Source organism: Annulohypoxylon truncatum, assembly GCF_022578515.1.
Source record: "Annulohypoxylon truncatum strain CBS 140777 unplaced genomic scaffold F4807scaffold_40, whole genome shotgun sequence".
Classification (NCBI taxonomy): domain Eukaryota; kingdom Fungi; phylum Ascomycota; class Sordariomycetes; order Xylariales; family Hypoxylaceae; genus Annulohypoxylon; species Annulohypoxylon truncatum.
Genome location: NW_025953826.1, coordinates 315005 through 335363, shown reverse-complemented (window position 1 = coordinate 335363; position 20359 = coordinate 315005). Strand labels below are relative to the sequence as shown.

Here is a 20359-nt window from a genome sequence, read left to right as displayed (position 1 = left end):
TATTTCGTTAACTTCAAGCTTTGGATCTCGATGCTACGCCACTTTTCTCAATACCCACTCAACGTGTTCTCGTCTTACATAATTTATACATGACGCGACGAGGCTGAAATGGTTAGTCTCAGTAATATTCGAATACTTTGAGGCTCTACGGATCTTACCGGCGGCCGTGATGGTGGATAGTTAGTCGGCTAGGCTCTCCTATATGCATGCATAACCATAAATCTTTTCACGGCGCCTCCAAAAGCCGGCTACGTTGAACAATTAGATAGGATAACCCCCTATTCTGATTTGTAAGTCGAGTGGGCTTGGCTCCTACTCATGGCGACCATTAAGGCCATCGAGGCTAGAACTGTGAGTAACTCCTTAATGTTTTGATAATGTACCATGAATGCTAAATCTTCAAGGTCCACCAAATCCAATCTGGCCAAGTCATCGTCGACCTGTGCTCCGTGGTAAAGGAGCTGGTGGAAAATGGTTTAGATGCTGGAGCCACGAGCATAGGTTGGTATATTGCTCTCCTTCATTCCTTATTTTATATTGGTATTTAGTTACTAATATATGACACCCATGTAAAGAGGTTCGTTTCAAGAACCAAGGGTTAGATTCCATCGAGGTCCAAGATAATGGCTCAGGTATATCCAGGGAGAACTATGAAACGATAGCTCTCAAACACTATACTTCTAAGCTCTCTACTTATTCGGATCTTTCCTCGTTGCAGACATTTGGTTTCCGAGGAGAAGCGCTATCATCCCTCTGCGCCTTATCCAAGTTCACCATAACCACATGTCTAGCATCTGATGCACCGAAGGGGTCGAAGCTAGAATTCGAAACCTCCGGGAAACTTCTTAGCACAACAGTTGTAGCCGCCCAAAAAGGGACTACGGTGACGATTGAAGGACTTTTCCACAATCTACCTGTCCGTCGACGTGAACTTGAACGAAATATCAAGCGAGAGTGGAACAAGGTCATTGGTGTCCTAAATCAATACGCCTGTATCAAAACTGGCCTCAAATTTTCCGTATCTCAGCAACCGACCAAAGGCAAGCGAATTGTTCTATTTTCAACCAAGGGGAACCAGACAACCCGCGAAAATATCGTCAACGTGTTTGGAGCGAAAACTTTGGCCGTTCTTATTCCCTTAGACCTAAAGCTCGAGTTAGAACCCACAAACGCGCCAGGCCAGAAATGGACCACTCAGAGTGATGATAGCATCCAAGAAATCCTTATCAAAGGACATGTATCCCGCCCGGCCCATGGAGAAGGCCGTCAGACTCCTGATAGGCAGATGTTCTTTGTGAACGGTCGCCCCTGTGGCTTACCACAATTCGCCAAAGTATTCAATGAGGTGTATAAATCTTATAATGCTTCTCAATCTCCTTTTATTTTCGCAGATATCCAGCTGGATACCCATCTCTATGATGTCAATGTCAGTCCGGATAAGCGTACGATTCTCTTACATGATCAAACTCGAATGCTCGACAACCTCCGGGAATCATTAGTCGCCTTATTTGAATCACAAGATTATGCGCTGCCAACATCGCAGTTATCCAGTATAAAATCGACGCCTTTCAAAAAGCCTTCTCTCAGTAGGCACAATACCCCATTTTCCCAAAGTGGGTCAGTCCCATCCACCTCAGCCGATAACTCGCAGCGCCAGAGTTCCGCTTCTACAGTTCCAAGCAATACCATTGGAAATGACGAGGATGAAGATGAGGAACCTGCAGATGAGGCCATATCAAGTAGCTCGGCCTCGAGGAGGACGGCAGCTCATGATGGTAAAAGTCTCAACTTGGTTAGCCGATGGGCCGAACGTAGATCGGCATCACGCGCTGATACTCCTTCGACAACGAGTAAGATCTCGGAAGATCATGATCAGGAAACATCAAAAGGAACGCAACATACCTTTGCCAGGTTTGCGAGGGACAACACAAAAGAAGACAAGGACGCCGAACTAGAAGACAGCGCTCAGGACCTACCAGCATCCACTATACCCTCAACAGAAGCCTCCAGCGAGAAACCTGATTTTCGTGCGCGCTTAGCAGAATTAAGCAGAAGTAAAGCAGACAGACGTAGTAGTAGCCCTCCAGTCGAACCACCAATACCAGCTGTATCGACATCATCTCGCGTATCCGACATCAAGTCCAGTAGAGTAAGCTCATCTGCAGGCTTGAAGCGTTCAACACCCGAAGTTGCTACGATTACAGTGGGTAACCATACCGTCACCAGCATTATCGGCTCTCCTTCGAAGAGACAACGAATAGACGATAATAAAAACCGAGATTCATCTGTGAGACAACGAGTAATTAAAGAGTCGGTTACAATCCCTACATTCAATGGGCGCTTGACCCAGATGTTTGCAGCCTATTCGCAATCAAAGCAAGCTGGGTCGTCACGTATTGAAACAACTACCAAGAAAACAGATGGTTCAGAGGACTCTGATGCTTCTAGTGAGCATTTATTTGTAGAAGGTAGTGATGATGAAGGAGACGAGCAGGACGATGAACAGGAAGACGGACGGGACGAGGAAGACGCGGCTTCTGTCCAGAGCAAAGAAGACGAAGATATTCCTGAAGAGGTAGATCACGATTCCGACTACCAGCCTCCGGAATCTAAGGCAGTGGATATTGAATTGCAAGACGACACACCACCATCTCCAGTTCAACCAACTGACGATGAACATCTAAATAATCAGACAGAAGAGTTGCCCGAAGTCAAAGTGGACGGTGACGCTGGCGCTACACAAGAGCCGACAAAAAGTACCTCTGAAGAAACTCAAAGACGCACCCAAACCTTTATAAAGGGCGGTACGAAGAAGAAAGACTCGACGATATCGTTGCTGCAGACGCTCCGTACGAACGAAAATCAAATATTAAATTCCTTGAAAGTCCATCAAGATTATATGAAGGACGTCTCCTTAACAACGAGTTCTAAGCTCGTCACAGATAAACTTGATGCTGAAGACGCCGAAGAGAAGCTATCCCTAACCATCTCAAAGTCCGACTTTGGAAAGATGAGGATCATCGGACAATTCAACCTAGGTTTCATTCTAGCCGTTCGCCCAGCCAACGCAGATCATAACGACGCCGAAGTCAAAGGTGATAGGGACGACGAGCTTTTCATCATTGACCAGCACGCGACAGACGAGAAATACAACTTCGAAAGGCTGCAAGCCAATACGGTCGTGCAATCGCAACGACTTGTCCAGCCCAAGACCCTCGAGCTCACAGCTCTTGAGGAAGAAGTCATCAGAGAAAACATCCCCGCGCTAGAAGCAAACGGATTCATCGTCAGCATGGACGAGAGTGGTGACCAGCCCGTCGGCTCTAGATGCCAATTGCTCAGCCTGCCACTGAGCCGAGAAACCACGTTTTCGCTCGCGGACCTCGAGGAGCTCGTGTCCATGCTGACGGACCATCAGTCCGTGTCCGCGAGCGCCATCCCTCGCCCCTCCAAAGTCCGCAAGATGTTCGCCATGCGCGCTTGTCGCAGCAGCGTCATGATCGGGAAGCACCTCACCACGCCGCAGATGCAGAAGCTGGTGCGGCATATGGGCGAGTTGGACAAGCCGTGGAATTGCCCGCACGGACGCCCGACTATGCGCCATTTATGCGGCATCGGCGCGTGGAGCGAGATGGGATGGAGGGAGGGCGATGGGTTTGAGGGGGAGAGAAGCCCAAGGACGGATTGGGGTACGTACGTTAGGGAGAAGAATGGGTTGGAGTGATATGCTTCTCTAATACAGGATAGTACTTTTCTCCTGATTACGTCTTGAGATAAATGAGGGCTTGGTATTTTCTCGGGTGTATTCCTGCTAGAACCCGTGGTAAGGGGATTGCTATTACCTTCGTGGTTAAACCCCTTTTATGGTAGATTGATGACTTGATATAAAAGACACTAGGCATGTAAATAGGAGCGCTCAGTACTTTAATATAATGGCTAGGATACACTTTCAGTCTTGAAGACGTGCTCCTATAAGAAGTAGACGTAAAGGTACCCCTATTCAATAATATCTCAACTGCTTTATCTAAAACTAAGTACCTTGGTATATTCCCATATGCTCCAATCAACCCATCCAAGACCACCCTTCAACAATCACATTCATTAATACACACTCTCAACTCTTAAGCAACGGTACCTAATTATCCCATTGAGACCAGAACCCTAACCTATCCATTTCCGGTACCCTTATGTGTTATCTAGTATTACATCCGTGAGTCATCATCATATCAATCAACACTTCTTGACTTGACCACAATTCACAATCCCCCTTCCCCCCCTTCCAAGAAATCGAAAAACCAGGTAGCGATTAACTCCAGGCGGTATCATAGAAATCACTCGATCCCCCAATGCCCCTAATTCCATACCACCCCCACATCCCGCCTTTCCCTGCTGCTGTCTCTCATTCATTCTCTCATACTATTCCTCTTCCTCATCTCTGACACTATCGGTGCCCCTGTTTATTCAGATCTCGACCAGCTCAATCCTCATTCAAGATACTATACCTTGAGTACTTATTCCCGCTCCCAGCCAACCCCTCCTCCGCAATCTTCCCGCTCACATTCCTCCGATACGAAGTCCCGGCTCCCAAATCACCGTAATCATTACCGGACGAGACCTGGCGTCCGCCGCCACCGCTGACATTCCCACCGGTACCCATCATGATGGGCGGCGTGGCCGGCTTCAGCTCGCCGTACGGCTTGGAGTAGAAGTCGCCGTCGGGCTGGATCGACGAGTTCCGGTTGCGCGGCTTCGCGCCGCTCTTGCCGATCGTGCTGCGTCGCCAGAATGACGCGACGCCCGACGACCGCTGCTGCTGGTCCGCGATATCCTGACTACCACTAACCCGTCGATCGTTCAAATTGACCTCCGACAAGACCTCGCCGTCGGCGGGACGGAACGGCGTCTTCTGCCTACCGGCGATGGCGCTCGCAGCAGCAGCAGCAGCAGCATTATCCTTCGGCGGCGTACCCGGCACCGGGTTCAAGCGCAGCGGGTTCGGGTGCAGGTGCGCGGTGACGTTAATCGGGCTACTCGGCGCGCCATCGTCGTCCTCGATATCCGAGTAATCGGGGCCGATAACGCTGTAGTTATTCTCGCGGTCGTCGTCCTCGGAGTCCTCCTCGTCGAAGTTGTACCGCTGGTTCAGGGCCTCGTAGCGGCGGGACTCGCGCTCGCGCTGGCGTTCCGCGGCGTTCATCTCGCGCTGCCGCTGCTGCGTGCGGTTGATGAGGGACTCGGACGCGTACCACGCCTCCGTGAACTTGGCCACGCGCGTCGGCGACGCGTTGATGGGCTGCTGCGCCGACGGCGACGGCATCGGCGCTAGCGTCACGCCGCTCGAGGGCCGCGAGGAGGAGGAGGTTGGCGTCGATACGCCTGTCTCGTGGAGCGGGACCTCCGTGTAGCTGCCGCGCTGCGCCGTGCGCGAGGTCGAGATGGTCAGGCCCGATGCGTTCGACATGCGCTTCATGTCTGCGACGCTGTTGCGCGGAGAGTTGCGCGGAGAATTGCCCGGTGTGATCTGGTACTGTCTGCTCGGCAGATCGGTGCGCGAGTCGCGCTTAGACGAGGCGAACGAGTCCCGCGAGCCGGTGCGCGTGTGCATGAACGGGATGCTGGGAGGCCTGGAAAGGTCCTCGTATGTGGCGCCTGAATTACGGTAGTTCTCTAGCGGCGTAGAGAGCCGCTTTGAGTTCATGTCGTCGGAGACGGCGGTATAGCTCGTGGCTACGGACGACTTGTTGCGCTTGTGCTGGTTGGCGCGCGAAGTCAAGTGGCTCTCGAGCGGGTTCATGTCCGGCGGCATGTTGGCGATGCGTCGGAACATGAGGCCGAGGTAGATCGAGATGCCAAGTGACACCACATGCAGGCCGCCGGCGCAGATGAGGAGATAATACTCGCTCTGGATCAAGGCAACAGTGAGCTCGGGGGAAGCAGTCACGATGAGCTTCCACTCGGTACCGTAGTTCTTGACATTGATTACGCCAAAAGCGTAGAGGGGTACTACTGCCAGGTCCATAACACCGGCGAATAGTTGGTAAGCCGCTGAAGAAGCGGGCGGTCTCGCATTGGCGGGTCGGATAAAATGCCAGATAGCGTAGACGCAGCTGATAGCCACTACGCCGGGCTAGATTTTACTATTAGTCAAGGTCTTGGGTATGCGCTAGAATAGAGTCTCGAAGCATACCGTGATTCTCATGACCCAGGCAGTTAGAGGATCAACATTGCCGATTAGAATCATGAGGGTGAGCAGACCGCCTCCCCCGATCATCTCGAGTACACGAAGACATAATTGGACATATCTCATGGACTTGATCCACCACTTGGTGGTGCTGCTCATGGGGCGAAAGAACGATGTCCGACCAGTTGGAACAGCTTGTGCACTATGTTGAATTAGTCTCGTAACTCATACGCTCGCACATGATAGTTCTGTATGTTTACTCACTCGGGATGCCGACCGAAGGCTATTAAGGGGCCATTGTGCTTCTTCTTTTTCTTGGGTGGTGGTTCCCAACTTGCTCTGGTGATGGCCTTAGGGTCGAATGGTTTTTCGGGTAATCGCGAATCGCGTCTGTCGCTGTCGTACATGTAAGGTTGTTGAGCGCCCATATCCACGAACGTCGCCTCGGTTTAGACAAGGCTGAGAGACATTCACGATAGGGAGGGCGGATTGGAATGTGTAGTCTTAAAATGGTCTTAAGAATTGCGGCTTGCGAATTGGAGATTGCGAAAATGCGGGAGCATCCATAGTGGGGGAAACGAGGTGGGATGGACAGATGGGTAGGACACATTTGCACTGGCGCTTGGGACGAGCTGAAAATGGAAACAATCCGGGTTTCCACGGCAACAGTCGACAGGACAATTAGCGAACCCATTTTTATTTTGCGACTTTGCGCATTCTGTAACAATCCGTCACAGTACGGCCGTACTGTGTCATGTTCCATTAAGCGCCAACATCTAGAATCGCTTAGATTGGATACACTTTACGATTATCGTGAGTTTTGATTAATCTTTAGAAGAATGCTTTGTAGAAGAGAAGTTGCGTGTTGTGTCTCTAGTCGTAGGCCAATGACATGGCCAATAGCTTACGGCCGGCGATGTCGGACTTCGGAGGACCGAGACAACATCGAACACTCCAAAATTTCAATATACGTCATTTTTAGCCCTTAGGAAACCGCAACTGCTTCTCCTTATTAATTCATTCGCTTATACCCATGTCCATTTAAGTTAGTCATTTAGAGATGCAATAGCAATTTCTATCCTATCAATTGATTCTTGCTTTTCAAAGGGCGTGTCCATTGAGTTCGAGCATGGCCTCCATTACAAAATCGTGGCTTTGCGCAACATGCCGGCGCAAAGCTTCTACGCCACTCGCTTCTAGAATATCTTCTTATTCAACCTCAAGTCGGCATGATAAACCTCTCAGGATGGCCGTAGTTGGCTCAGGCCCGGCTGGCTTCTATACCGCATACCGGGTCATGTCTAAGGTGCCCAAAACTAAGGTTGACATGTTTGAAGCATTACCCGTACCGTACGGTCTTGTGAGGTTCGGAGTTGCGCCAGACCATCCCGAGGTGAAGGTATGAATAACATAAACAAATAGACTCAGTCCTATGTAGCTAAATCGTTCATTGTTCGAGAAATAGAATTGTGAATCCAAATTCGAAGAAGTTGCCAGTTCACCCGATTTTACCTTTATTGGAAATGTCGCTATCGGCAACGCAGGCGGCCATTTTGGCGGATGTACAATACCGCTGGCTTCTATGATGCACCATTACGATGCCGTTGTCTTCGCTTATGGTGCGTCGAAGGATAAACAGCTGGGTATTCCAGGAGAGTCTGAGTTGAAAGGGATCTATTCGGCTCGGGAGTTTGTAGGCTGGTATAATGGCCTACCAGAGTATGCCGGTCTAGCCCCTGACCTCACTAAGGGGGATGAAGCTATCATCATCGGTCAGGGCAATGTTGCTCTTGATGTTGCTAGGATGCTTCTAGAAGACGTGGACGTATTGCGGAAGTCAGACATCACCGAGATGGCTATTGAAACCCTACTAAAGAGTCGCATTAAACGAGTCCAAATCGTGGGGAGAAGAGGACCCATGCAGGTAAGTCTTCCTATTTGTTGATTTATGATATCTAGTATCTGACTGTTTTCTAGGCCGCATTTACAATCAAGGAAATCCGAGAGCTGATGAAGCTTCCGGGGGTTGGTTTTCATGAAATCGACAGGTCTCTCATCCCTGAGCAAATATCGAAACTACCCCGGGCTCAGCGAAGGCTGATGGAAATACTTGTGAAAGGCTCCGCAACTCCATTAGACTCTGCGTCGAAGAAATGGTCTCTAGACTTTTGTTTATCGCCTATCGAATTTTTCGGTGGGCCTGATGGACATGTAGAGAGCACACTCTTCGAACGAACATCTTTAGCATCGCCTTTCGATCCATCTTCAAGTGTCGTTGGTACAGGGGAGAAAATACAAGCCCCTTCCTCTGTAGTATTCCGTTCCATTGGGTACAAGTCTGTTGCCCTACCGGGATTTGATGAAGCGGGAATATCATTTGATGACAGGAGGGGAATTATCAATAACGATGGAATGGGTCGTGTATTGCAGGTTCAAAGCGATGAGAGTGGCAACGAACAGAAAAGGTCACATGTGCCTGGACTCTACTGTGCAGGTTGGGTCAAAAGAGGTCCGACAGGTGTCATCGCCTCAACTATGGAGGACGCGTTCTCTACAGGCGACGCGATGGCCTCCGACTGGAATGCCGACATCCCATTCCTAGAAGGAGAAAGCAGCTCTGGCTGGGAAGCCCTTCGAGCAGGCGTAGAGTTTGGAAAATGTAGAGTCATCCATTGGGAAGACTGGCAGAAGATAAATAGAGCCGAAAAATTACGGGGTGGGTTGGCTGGAAAAGAAAGGGAGAAATTCATAAGCACAACAGAAATGCTAGAGGCGGCGAGCTGAATCCAAGCTAATGAAAGTTGCCCTCGCGGGCTATTGTAACATTGTATTCATATAACTACGAGCTCTTCAGCTTCTCTGTTAACTCGGGTACTTTCTCGAATAAATCACCGACCAACCCTACGTCAGCCACTTGGAATATCGGTGCCTCAGCGTCTTTGTTAATAGCAGCAATTACCTTGCTGTCCTTCATACCCGCCAAGTGCTGGATTGCGCCGGAAATACCAACGGCCATATATAATTGGGGAGCGACAACCTTGCCGGTTTGGCCAACTTGTAGACTGTTGTCGGCGTATCCGCTATCCACAGCTGCACGAGAGGCACCGACAGCAGCGCCTAATGAATCCGCAAGCGGGAGCATGATCTTATCGAAGTCATCCTTCGACTTGAGACCTCTGCCCCCGGAAACGACCCTGCCGGCAGTTGCTAGGTCTGGCCTGTCCGATTTCGCTAGATCTTCAGAAACCCACTCTACGGATATTTCCACGTTGGGATCAGCACCATCTTCAATGGTGGCAGAACCGCCTTGCGCTTCAGCTGCGGGGAAGGCCGTGCCACGAATAGTGATAACCTTCACAGGATCGGAGGACTCGACGGTAGCGATAGCATTACCAGCGTATATCGGACGGACGAAAGTGTTCTCGTTCTCGATAGCAGTGATATCTGATATTTGTTGAGAGTCGAGGAGTGCGGCGACCCGCGGCAATAAGCTCTTCCCAAAGGCAGTGTGTCCTGCAATAATATGTGTGTAGCCACCTTTCTTAATATTCTCAACTAATAAAGGCGCATAGTTTTCGGGTAGACCCTACAATTGATTGGGGGTTAGCTAATTGCCCATGTGTCTTGGTAGATAGGAGATTGGAAGAATAGAAGATGGTTGAGTCGCCCGCACCTTGTCGTAAGCGGCGTTGTCTACCGCGATTATCTTCTCAACGCCCTCTACTTTTGCCGCCTCTTCTGCGACAGCTTTGATATTGCTCCCGGCAACAAATCCATGTATCGAGCCGCCGAGTTTCTTTGCGGCCGTGACTGCGCTTAAGGAGCCGTGGTTGAGCTTGCCGTCGCGCTGTTCTAGGACGGCCAACGACGACAATAATCTTCGGAGAGCCGAGGGGCTGCTGAAAGGACTCGAGAAAGCCGAAGTAGAGCGTGGCAGAGCGCCAACGCTTCTGAGAACAGACCTTGTCGCCGTGGGGAAAAGCATTGTGTCTAATGCTTTTCTATGACTTGAAATTTGGCGAGCTCGAAATAGATTAAAGCTCGTCTAAGTCTTCGTCGTGAATGGAATTCGGCTGTTCTCGGCTCACACCGAGGCAAATCGGGGCCGATCGCGGTCCAACTTTAGCCTTGAAAGTGGACCCGCGGAAAATGGTACATGGATACATGTATTGATGATTTCTTATGTAAGATATGCAGGAGGCACGTGACATATCGGATACTAAGCATTTCTGCTCCGGGCAACGCATTGACCATACTTTTCTCAGCCGTTACCCAGTTCTTTTAGGTCGCGCCAAATTATTTCTCCAAACACGCGGTCGACCCAAGCTCATCGCATCGACGCATCGACACATCGACAAGTCGACGCAATCCAATGAAATAGAACGATTCATCAATCTTCCCCGAGGGTTACAGAGTCGCATTTTTCAACTCTATTCTCGTCACTCGCTAATTATCTGTCCTAATTAATTTATTGATAATTGCGATTCATTGTGCTCCCATTTTTCAGCAATCGAATAATCGCCAAATCTCCCTTTTGCAATCCATCACTAGTCGAAATAATCCTTCGCCTCAAAAATGGATGGCGAACACGCCAACTATGGCTCACCGGCCAATGCAGCTACACCCGGTAGCAACCTCATCCTAGCGCAACCACCTCTACAAACCGACACCTCCAATGCGCAAGGAGCTGAAGGTAAGCTGAGAAGAATGCGACTATAGTCATCGTCCTTCTATCCTGTACCTTATATCCAAATATGCTAATGCGCCTCTTAGATGTGCAGATGTCCGAAATCCCCTCTACTGAACCTATCATCAAGCAAGATAGCACTACTCCCGCTCCTGCTGGTACTTCAGATAACCCACTTGATGCCCCTCCTGCGCCGCCTGCTGAAACTACCTTAGCTAAGGACGATGAGGAGATGGGCGAGGCTCAGGCGGATGGACGACAGGAAAAAGATGGCGACGAAGCAGCTGCCGGTGCCGATGGTGCTCAGGAGGTGAAGTCTAAGGAAAGCATCGAGAACGCCGCGCGCGAACACCTCATTTCCCAAACCCACGCCATTGTTCTACCGAGTTATAGCACCTGGTTCGACATGAATGCTATCCACAGCATCGAACGCAAGGCTCTACCAGAATTCTTCAACAGCCGAAACCGAAGTAAAACCCCTGCCGTCTACAAAGATTACCGTGATTTCATGATCAACACCTACCGACTCAACCCCGTCGAATACTTAACTGTCACCGCCTGCAGACGAAATTTGGCCGGAGATGTTTGCGCCATTATGCGCGTCCATGCTTTCCTAGAGCAATGGGGATTAATTAACTACCAAGTAAACTCGCCTGATCCTTCTCGCAATAACTGTAGATCTAACATACTTCAGGTTGACGCGGATCAACGACCCTCCCAAGTTGGGCCGCCTTTCACCGGCCACTTTCAAGTCATCTGCGATACACCGCGCGGACTTCAGCCTTGGCAACCTTCAGCCGACCCCATTGTGCTTGAAGGCAGAAAGATCCAGGACACTGACCATAAGGCTGCTGCTGCTGCAACTGCTGCGGGCGAACGAAACCTCGAAATCGGTCGCAACATCTACGAAGCTAATGCGAAGGGAACGAAAATCAACAAGACCGAGAACAAGACAAACGGCGAGGCTGCAACCAACGGTGCTACCTCGCCAGCAGCTGATGAAAGCTTGACCAAGCCCATTGTCAAGGTTCACTGCTTAAACTGTGGTGTCGATTGCACTAGAGTTTACTACCACCTACCTGAGGTCAGTTCTGCGAATAAGACTAAATACGATGTCTGTCCTAGTTGCTACCTGGAGGGTAGGATACCCAGCAACCAGACAAACACCCAATTTGTTAAAATGGAGAACAAGACCTATTCGACAATTCATGACCGAGAGGCACCATGGACGGATGCCGAGATTCTTCGTCTACTCGAAGCGTTAGAAAGATATGATGACGACTGGGCCGAGATAGCAGAGCATGTAGGCACACGAACTCGGGAGGAATGTGTCCTGCAATTCCTTCAATTAGATATCGAGGACAAGTACCTCGAAACAGAAGCACCCATTCACGCTCCTACGGGTCTTGCTATGCTAGGAAAGCATGGCGGCCATCTCCCTTTTAGCCAAGCTGATAACCCGGTCATGTCTGTTATCGGATTCCTTGCTAGCCTTGCCGATCCCAAGACAACAGCTGCGGCGGCAAAGAAGTCTGTCGAGGAGCTACAGCAGGGTTTGAGAAACAAGATTGAGGGTGGTGACGCGACGAAGGTCAACGGCAAGGGCAAGGAGAAGGAAGGCGATTCGATGGAGATTGATGGTAACCAGGAGAACACGAACACAACGGTCTCTAACCTAGCCAGCATACCACTCGCCGCTATGGGGGCACGTGCAGGTGGCTTGGCTTCTCACGAGGAGCGAGAGATGACTAGGTTACTCTCCGCCGCCGTGAACGTCACCCTGCAGAAAATGGAGCTGAAGCTGAAGTTCTTTGACGAGATGGAGGGTATCCTACAAGCAGAACGGCGCGAGTTGGAGCGGGGCAGGCAACAACTCTTCCTGGACCGACTCGCATTTAAGAAGAGGGTCCGAGAAACCCAGGCAGGTTTACGCGCTGGTGTGAACGGCGCTGACATCAAGCCGGATGGTAACGGCTTAACATTCACGTCGGCTCCCCCTCTAAGCTCAGTCCAACCACTCGGAAGCGACGGCAATATCAAGAGCTACGAGGCCTAAGTAATACCATGTTAATTTGGAGGAGTCCACGCATAAGACAGCAGCCCTGGGGGTAGTCAGGTATTATTTCGCGGCGAACCAGGCATTTTAAAGGGACTGGGACGGGTCAACGCGGTTTCTTATTGCTAGCTTTTTTTCCGTTGTTCTGGGGCGTCAAGGGAAATTCCAGGATGCAAACCGGTCCTTGCTATGCTCTTCTCAAAGAGGGCACTTCTTGATTTATTTTTCTTTTGCAGAGTCAATGGGTGAAGGAATCCGAGGTTAAGCTCTATAGTGTCTCTATCGTGCTCTTTCTACGAAGGGGGCAGTGTATTACCAATAAAGCAAGATAAGATCAATTAGGTACTCATAAATAGGACACGTCCGTGACAAATGGAAAAAGAGTTGTTTTTTTAAAAAGAAAAGGGAAACTGGTTACTAGTTCTTTCTGGATCTGCTTAACTGGGTGGGTGTTATAAGTATAGGCAAGTTCTAGGGAATTTAGTAGGTCTTTCGAACATAATATTTATTGTAGGAACAGGTCTGTGATATACACATTGCGCCCTACTAGTCATTGTAACCTTGCAACCGATTCCGCTCGGCGGTCAACTCCCACGCGCTGTAATATTCCATCCGATCCCTCCAATTCTCGCCCTGGTCCTCCAAGACCGACCTCTTACTACTACCGCCGCTGCCACCCATTCCCAATCCTAGTAACGCCGGCCCCGGGTCCGGCTTAGGAGACTCGGTCTCCGGCTTAGCGGGATCGCCTCGCAGCATAGCCCACAGCCGCGCCTCTTCGGCCGCGCTGGCCGCGGCATCGAGGGCGTCGGCGTCGGCCCATAGGCGTTGCTCGGCCTTGAGGCGGTGGGTGAGGGCTTGCTTGGACCGCGAGGTCGGGATGTGGTCTAGCGCGCTGTAGGTCAGGGCTTCGGTTAGATCGGCGGATAGGAGGGCGCTGTCGATTGGGGGCGAGGAGGGCTGGTCTATGTCCGGGTCTGGGTCTGGGTCTGGGTCTGGGTCGTTGGTTTCGGAGGTTTCTGATAGGGAGTCGGAGTCGGAGTCGATGGGGATGTTGAATCCGGATCTTGAGCCAAGTCCTGGTTCGTCCAGGGAGTCGCTAATTGTGTTCGTGCTAGAATTTGGAAAGCTGAGAGCGGCTTCGACGGCGTCGTAGGACATTATTTCGTAATCGTCTTCTTGATCTTGCTGTTCTTCTATACCTGGAACGGCATCTTCTTCGTTTATATTTCCTTTGGATGCAGTATCAACATCCATATCCCGACCCTCCCTTTCCTCGAATGAACTTTGATCCTCATCCCCCACCATATCATCTTCATTCCCATCATCTTCCTCTCCGCTCGTCTCATATTCATCGTCATCATCAAAAACATCCAACCTCAACCGCCTTGCCGCCTTGGCCCAAAATTCACGGCTGCCTTCCTTCAACCCTATAGATGCCGCGGCAGCCCAAACGTCATTCTTCTTCACAAGCGCACTGTGCCGCGTCGGGTCTACAGCGCGCTTCATCCGTATCCGCGAGCTCGCCACATACAGCGCCGCGCTCACGAGCCGCCTCGTAATACTCAGCGTCAGCGAGTAGAAGTCCGCGAGCGCCGTAGCCCGGATCGCCGGGGGCCCGTCGACCTCGGCCTCGGCCTCGGCCACGCAGCGCCAGTTCCCGTCCTCCACGCCCGAGTTCATAAACACGCGGTCCGAGAGCCTGAGCCAATTGCGCAGGTGGAACAACTCCACGAAGGGCGGTAGGCCGGAATGCTGTTGGTGATGATTGTGAGACGACGCAGCAGCAGCAGTTTGATCCAAACCCTCCTGCCGGAACCGCGTCTCGAGGACGCCCGCCAGCGACGCCGTCACGAGCCACCGCCCGCCCCAGCGCTTCTGCTCCAGCGACGCCTCGTACACCTCCTGGCGCAGGGCGAGCGCGTCGGCCGCGCCGTCGAGAGCGGCCGTGAGTTCGGCGCCCAGCTCGGCCGCCGCGGGCATGGCCAGGGGCCCGATGCCCCGACGCCGTTTGCTCCCGGCGCGCCGTGCGCGGTCCGCGGCGTCCAGGTGGTACAGGTACTGCCGCACTTCGAGCGCGCTCTTGCTCCCGATCCGCGACGCGATGCCGGATACGTCGTCGCGGCCGAGCCGCGCTAGGGCGGCGAAGAAGGACTGCTTCTCCGGGACGGCCCAGGAAACGGCGCCGAGCTGCGTGGGCTCGAGGTCGAGAAGGGGGAGGGTGGTGGGTGCTGGATCGGTTAGGAGGAGCCCCGACGCGGTGTCGGTGATGTCTGAGTTGAGAAGGCGTAGGTATCGCGGGTTAAAAGCGGGTTTTTGACGTTTGGGGGCCGGGACCGGGGCGGATGATGATGGGGGAGAGGTTGGTCTCCGGCGGCGCTTCGGGCGCGGACGCTCATGCTCGTCGGCGGAGGAATTGCTGCCGCTGGGGATAAAGTCGGAGCCGTCTCTCTGGTCCATTTTAGGTAAACTAGATGCGGATTATTTTTCCGCGGGCTCTTTATGTAGAAACCAGTCCCTTGAATCCCCCCGTACAAGATCGTGGGAAGCGTACATGCAACTATCCGTAGCTGTGAGATGTACCAAAAATGGAGGTTCCCATCATTAAGAAAATTTTAATCAACTTCGACTATTCCGTTCAAAAAACGTCTTTCACAAGATTCGTTATTATGTAATTCATATTCCTCATTCTGTAAGGTCTGGCTGGAGGTGGGAGGCTTATTAAATGTGAAGACAGTTCAAGAGACTGAGAAACTGCGAATGATATGGCCGGTTAACTTTTATATGTAAAGCCTCGATAAATAGGTAAGTATCCGGTATTCTCACGTCTAAGTCTCCGATCCAATATAACATGTATGCATAAGTGCATGTCTAGCCTATGAAATATCAGAAAAACTCAGGAAAACAAATTTGCCAAATGATCAACTTAGACTAGTACATATAAAATACGCAGATAAATTTTTTCATGGCAATATCGTGTGTTTCTTTTGTGCGTAAATGCGTAGAGAAGTCGATATCTGTCTCAGTTACCCCTTTCCATTCTATCTATGTATTCGCTTTATCCCAATTGGGTTATTGGTCTGTTCGTTTATTGCCCAACTCCACCGAAGACTTTTAATCTCAAACTTCAACACCAAGCCTCATCAAGTCTTGTCTCAACATCATCCTGGTTTCCATTAGATATGCCATGCCACCTCTGTCTGCAAAGTGGCTATCTCCAACGGCATCTATATGTCGTTTCCTACTGAAGGGTTATCATCGGACGAAAATTCCGCCTCCGTTTAGGACCTACGCCTCCGACGCCACTCGCACATTGCAAAAAATAAGCCTCCGGGACTATCAAGAAGAATGTATTCAATCCGTCTTAACCTCTGTGAAAAATGGACATAAACGATTGGGAATATCGCTGGCTACAGGTGCTGGGAAGACTGTCATCTTCACTCAATTGATTGACCGGATCAAGCCTAATTCGGATGAGGTTAGGCAGACGTTAATCTTGGCTCATAGGCGAGAGCTGGTGGAACAAGCAGCGAGGCATTGTACCAACGCTTACCCGCACATGAGTGTTGAAATAGAGATGGGCAACATGCACGCCTCGGGAGCTGCAGATATCACGGTTGCCAGTATCCAGAGTATTAACTCCGGAGAACGTATCGAGAAGTTTGATCCTAGCCGGTTTAAGCTGGTGCTTGTCGATGAAGCTCACCATATAGTCGCCCCTCAGTACTTGAAAACTCTAGAGCACTTCGGCCTGGATGAAAAGAAGGATGACTCTCCTACACTTGTTGGCGTTTCTGCAACCTTCTCTCGAACTGACGGGTTACGGCTGGGCGCCGCAATCGATGAGATTGTGTATCATAAAGACTATGTCGACATGATAGGGGACAAGTGGCTGTCAGACGTCATCTTCACTACGGTCGAGACAAAAGCAGACATCTCGAAGGTTGGCAGCGCTAGCAATGGCGACTTTCAAACCCGCGAATTATCTCGGGTCGTGAATACTAAACAGGTGAACGAAGTAACCGTCCGTAGCTGGCTTGCCAAGGCTTCGGGGAGGAAATCTACCTTGGTATTTTGTGTGGACCTTTCCCATGTCGATGGGTTGACTGAAACTTTCCGTCGATTCGGCGTCGATGCCAGATTCGTGACTGGTGAAACTCCGAACATCGAGAGGAGTAAACTCATAGACGACTTTAAGAAGCAAGAATACCCAGTATTAGTTAACTGTGGCGTTTTCACCGAAGGAACAGACATCCCCAACATCGACTGTATTATTCTAGCACGGCCGACTCGCTCCCGCAATTTATTGGTGCAAATGATTGGGAGAGGTATGCGACTTCATCCGGATAAAAAAGACTGTCATATCATCGACATGGTATCCAGTCTAGCTACCGGCATAGTAACAACTCCTACGTTGTTTGGCCTTGACCCGTCCGAGTTAGTCGACAAAGCATCCGTAGAAGATATGCGGCGTCTGAAGAGCACGAGAGAGACCGGGGAGAGCGAACCGATCGCGAAAGTTACCTTCGTCGATTATAATTCGGTCTTCGACTTGATATCAGACACATCTGGCGAGAGGCATATTCGATCAATTAGCCAGAACGCGTGGGTACAAGTTGGGCTGACCAAATGGATTTTGTCAGGACCAGGTGGGACTTATATACGATTGGAAATGGCCGGCAAGGACAATTTCGTTGCCTGGGAGGTCCGGGCTCTTCCTGAAGGTGTAGCGAAGTCTCCATATGCTAAACCTCGAAAACTACTCCAAGCGCCCACCCTGGTCGATGCTGTACATGGAAGCGATAAATATGCCTCAGAACAATATCCCCATTACCTTATCTCAAGATATCAGAATTGGCGTAAAAGTCCTCCTACAGATAATCAACTGGAATTTCTCAATAAGTTGCGAGGGAAGGAGGACAAATTAACAGCAATGGATATTACAAAGGGAAAGGCTGCAGACATGATAACGAAATTGCGACATGGTGCTCGAGGACGCTTTGCTAACCTTGATGCGGACCGAAGACGAAAGGAGCGAAAGCAGATCATGGCACAAGAGAGGGAGAAAGCCTTGCAAGAACGAGAAAAAGTTGTTGTTGGACCTCTATTAGCGTGAAGGTTTTCACAGTCACAGGTTCACACACCAATGCAAACTGCCAAAACCACCCTATGGCAAGAGCTTGACATGCGGCTCAACTGGCGGCTCGGTGTGCGGACCGTTTGAAAATTGGTAGTCACTTTCATTGAGAAAGGTTCCTGCTAATTCTTTACAGTCAGTGTGCATACAACTTTTACGCACTAGCCAACCGTACATACTATTTCGTTCAGTTTGCAGTGTGTACACTATCCACACAGTTCTTGTCACTCCCTCACGCACCTTCGTCTTATCCCATTTTGTATTCCAGCCGCCAGAAGGAAATCCAAACCAAAATTCACGGATAAGCCCAGTTGAATTTGTTTCTTTGTGAATATTACCGAGATCCAATATTCTCCTTCTATAATAATCACTTCAATCTCTCTTCAACCTCCCTTCGACCTTCCCTCATTCGACTTTCGAGACAACTTAGATCTTCGACTCGGACGCATGTACAGCTAATAAGGGGATAAGAAGCACTACAAGTTTGAACTTAAATCGAACGCCAATCGCGATTTCTTCTGAACCTTTTTCGGCGCTTCTTCAATTCATTACTTGGACAATTAATATCCTACCTGTTCCTTCGTCAAAATCTCATGTCCCTATAATTTAATTAGCGCACTTTCCTCCCACCATAGACAGATTGTCATGGAGTGGGGGGAGGGTGTAAATAAGATGGAAGCCAGGGATACTACGCATAAATCGAGCGCGGAGTTCGCCATAGACTTGGACGATAGTTCCAACGGCAGATTTACTATTTCAACACGCCACTACCATGCGCCTCCAACTAGATCGGCGCCTAGTGCTCCATACTACTTCTCTAATGTCGCCTCTGAAGAGTCAGGTAGCAATCGATCGCTTTCCTCTCTTATTGAAAGACCAATTTGGGATGGATGGCAAAAATACCCCCCACCCCCTGTCCCGCGATTAGACCTGGACGATGTTAAGAGAGCGCCTGGGAAAGGATTACGCGACGTTGAGGAATTTACGGACCAACATATTCAACGGTCTACTGCTCTCCGAGAAGTAATGGAAGAGACCTGGTCCATCGCAAAAGAAATCGAGCAGGAGAGAAAGTCAAATAAGGATAAAGAGAAGAATAGTGATGAAATTCCTCAAGATGAAACTCCTCAAGATGATCGAGTACTCTTTGCCGAAATACGGAGGATGTATTACTCATTCACGAGTATCGAGGGCTGCGAGAATTATGCTTCTATTCGCCGCCACTATTCAGAATCTCTGAAACGTCGAAGCCAACAGCCACCACGAACACCTTCAACAGTCGAGCGCTTGCTTGGTTCAGATGGATCACTTCCCAAGGATGATATACCCCGAAGCAGCCAATTGTATTTTCTTGGTTCACCGCCAAAGCTGTACATTATTCCTTTCGACAAAGCTACAGCTGCCGGCCTAGAAGATGTTGACCCTTCAAACTCAACACACTCATCTCTCCCGAGCGCACTCCAGGTAGAGGCGCCTCAATCCGAACTATGCCTGCCGGCCGCACCCTTCCTATTTGGACCCTCCCGTAGTCAGCCTAAAAACGACAATATACCAGATTGGTTCCCGCTCCTCAAAATACCAGTGCAAGGAGATGATATTGAGTCTCGATGGACAAACTTTCTCGAGGCTTTTGGCACGGTGGAAAAAGGAATAAGATTGAAGGACGATAAGCCAAAGTGGGACAAGATGTGGCATGAACCTCACCCCAAGTGGCAATACGAATTCCGCGTTAAAAAAGGCGGCTGGTGGAAGTGCCAATCTGGACCTGATGCTCCAAAGGTTGAGGCAGAATGCCGTCTCTGTCATAAAGCGACTAAGCAATCGAAACAGCCGACCAATCTGGAAGAACGCCGTAAGGAGATAATGGACGCTATCAATGAGGCGATGAAAGAAGTTGCCGAACAAGACAAGGCTGCGGCCCTAGCGATGCTACGTCAAGAAGATCAACGAGATAAGGCCTCTGAGTATAAGCTATGGGTGGAGGAACAGCAGGAGAACAGAAAGAAAATGCCCGAAAAGACAGCTTATCACCGGACGCAAAGTTACACTTTACTTCGAGGTTATGAAGAGCCATCCCACCAGGTTTCCCCTTAATGATTTCGACAAGCTCGCATAAGCTGGTTTATCCATCGGCGGAGGCGTTTATTGGTGGTTAGGATTAGTAGCATTGGCACGACTCTGGCGGATATTTTGCTTTAGGGAGATTTGCAAGATTCACGATAGGAATGAGCTAGGAAATCTGGATGAATGCATTGCTGGCGTAAAGGTCTCGCATAATAGGTGGCTACAAATGTGATT

General features: G+C 50.2%; 8 protein-coding genes across 8 annotated transcripts; 5 read left to right on the top strand and 3 right to left on the bottom strand.

The window, feature by feature from the left end:
- Positions 1 to 165: 165 nt before the first annotated feature.
- On the top strand, positions 166 to 4101 carry F4807DRAFT_274556 (DNA mismatch repair protein MutL). Its single transcript, XM_047994618.1, has 3 exons — positions 166 to 351; positions 405 to 501; positions 576 to 4101. Exons 1-3 carry the CDS (start codon positions 319 to 321, stop codon positions 3722 to 3724), a joined length of 3279 nt encoding a protein of 1092 aa, XP_047850285.1. The 5' UTR covers positions 166 to 318; the 3' UTR covers positions 3725 to 4101.
- On the bottom strand, positions 3954 to 7020 carry F4807DRAFT_442182 (uncharacterized protein). Its single transcript, XM_047999451.1, has 3 exons — positions 6446 to 7020; positions 6188 to 6383; positions 3954 to 6127 (listed from the first exon to the last, which is right to left on the bottom strand). Exons 1-3 carry the CDS (start codon positions 6607 to 6609, stop codon positions 4478 to 4480), a joined length of 2010 nt encoding a protein of 669 aa, XP_047850284.1. The 5' UTR covers positions 6610 to 7020; the 3' UTR covers positions 3954 to 4477.
- Positions 7021 to 7049: 29 nt separating this feature from the next.
- On the top strand, positions 7050 to 9143 carry F4807DRAFT_274533 (nucleotide-binding domain-containing protein). The gene is made up of 3 exons (XM_047994617.1): positions 7050 to 7580; positions 7647 to 8105; positions 8159 to 9143. The coding sequence occupies exons 1-3, from the start codon at positions 7311 to 7313 to the stop codon at positions 8963 to 8965; spliced, it is 1536 nt and encodes a 511-aa protein (XP_047850283.1). The 5' UTR covers positions 7050 to 7310; the 3' UTR covers positions 8966 to 9143.
- F4807DRAFT_274527 (electron transfer flavoprotein, alpha subunit) lies at positions 8993 to 10296 on the bottom strand. The gene is made up of 2 exons (XM_047994616.1): positions 9855 to 10296; positions 8993 to 9767 (listed from the first exon to the last, which is right to left on the bottom strand). Exons 1-2 carry the CDS (start codon positions 10164 to 10166, stop codon positions 9021 to 9023), a joined length of 1059 nt encoding a protein of 352 aa, XP_047850282.1. The 5' UTR covers positions 10167 to 10296; the 3' UTR covers positions 8993 to 9020.
- A 363-nt stretch (positions 10297 to 10659) lies between these two features.
- Positions 10660 to 13197, top strand: F4807DRAFT_274523 (SWIRM-domain-containing protein). The gene is made up of 3 exons (XM_047994615.1): positions 10660 to 10874; positions 10955 to 11511; positions 11563 to 13197. Exons 1-3 carry the CDS (start codon positions 10757 to 10759, stop codon positions 12922 to 12924), a joined length of 2037 nt encoding a protein of 678 aa, XP_047850281.1. The 5' UTR covers positions 10660 to 10756; the 3' UTR covers positions 12925 to 13197.
- F4807DRAFT_274513 (uncharacterized protein) lies at positions 13198 to 15473 on the bottom strand. The gene has a single exon (XM_047994614.1). The coding sequence runs from the start codon at positions 15382 to 15384 to the stop codon at positions 13471 to 13473; it is 1914 nt and encodes a 637-aa protein (XP_047850280.1). The 5' UTR covers positions 15385 to 15473; the 3' UTR covers positions 13198 to 13470.
- A 390-nt stretch (positions 15474 to 15863) lies between these two features.
- F4807DRAFT_274508 (P-loop containing nucleoside triphosphate hydrolase protein) lies at positions 15864 to 18373 on the top strand. The gene has a single exon (XM_047994612.1). The coding sequence runs from the start codon at positions 16112 to 16114 to the stop codon at positions 18038 to 18040; it is 1929 nt and encodes a 642-aa protein (XP_047850279.1). The 5' UTR covers positions 15864 to 16111; the 3' UTR covers positions 18041 to 18373.
- Positions 18374 to 20288, top strand: F4807DRAFT_274509 (uncharacterized protein). The gene has a single exon (XM_047994613.1). It carries the CDS (start codon positions 18707 to 18709, stop codon positions 20153 to 20155), a length of 1449 nt encoding a protein of 482 aa, XP_047850278.1. The 5' UTR covers positions 18374 to 18706; the 3' UTR covers positions 20156 to 20288.
- The last annotated feature ends 71 nt before the right edge of the window (positions 20289 to 20359 follow it).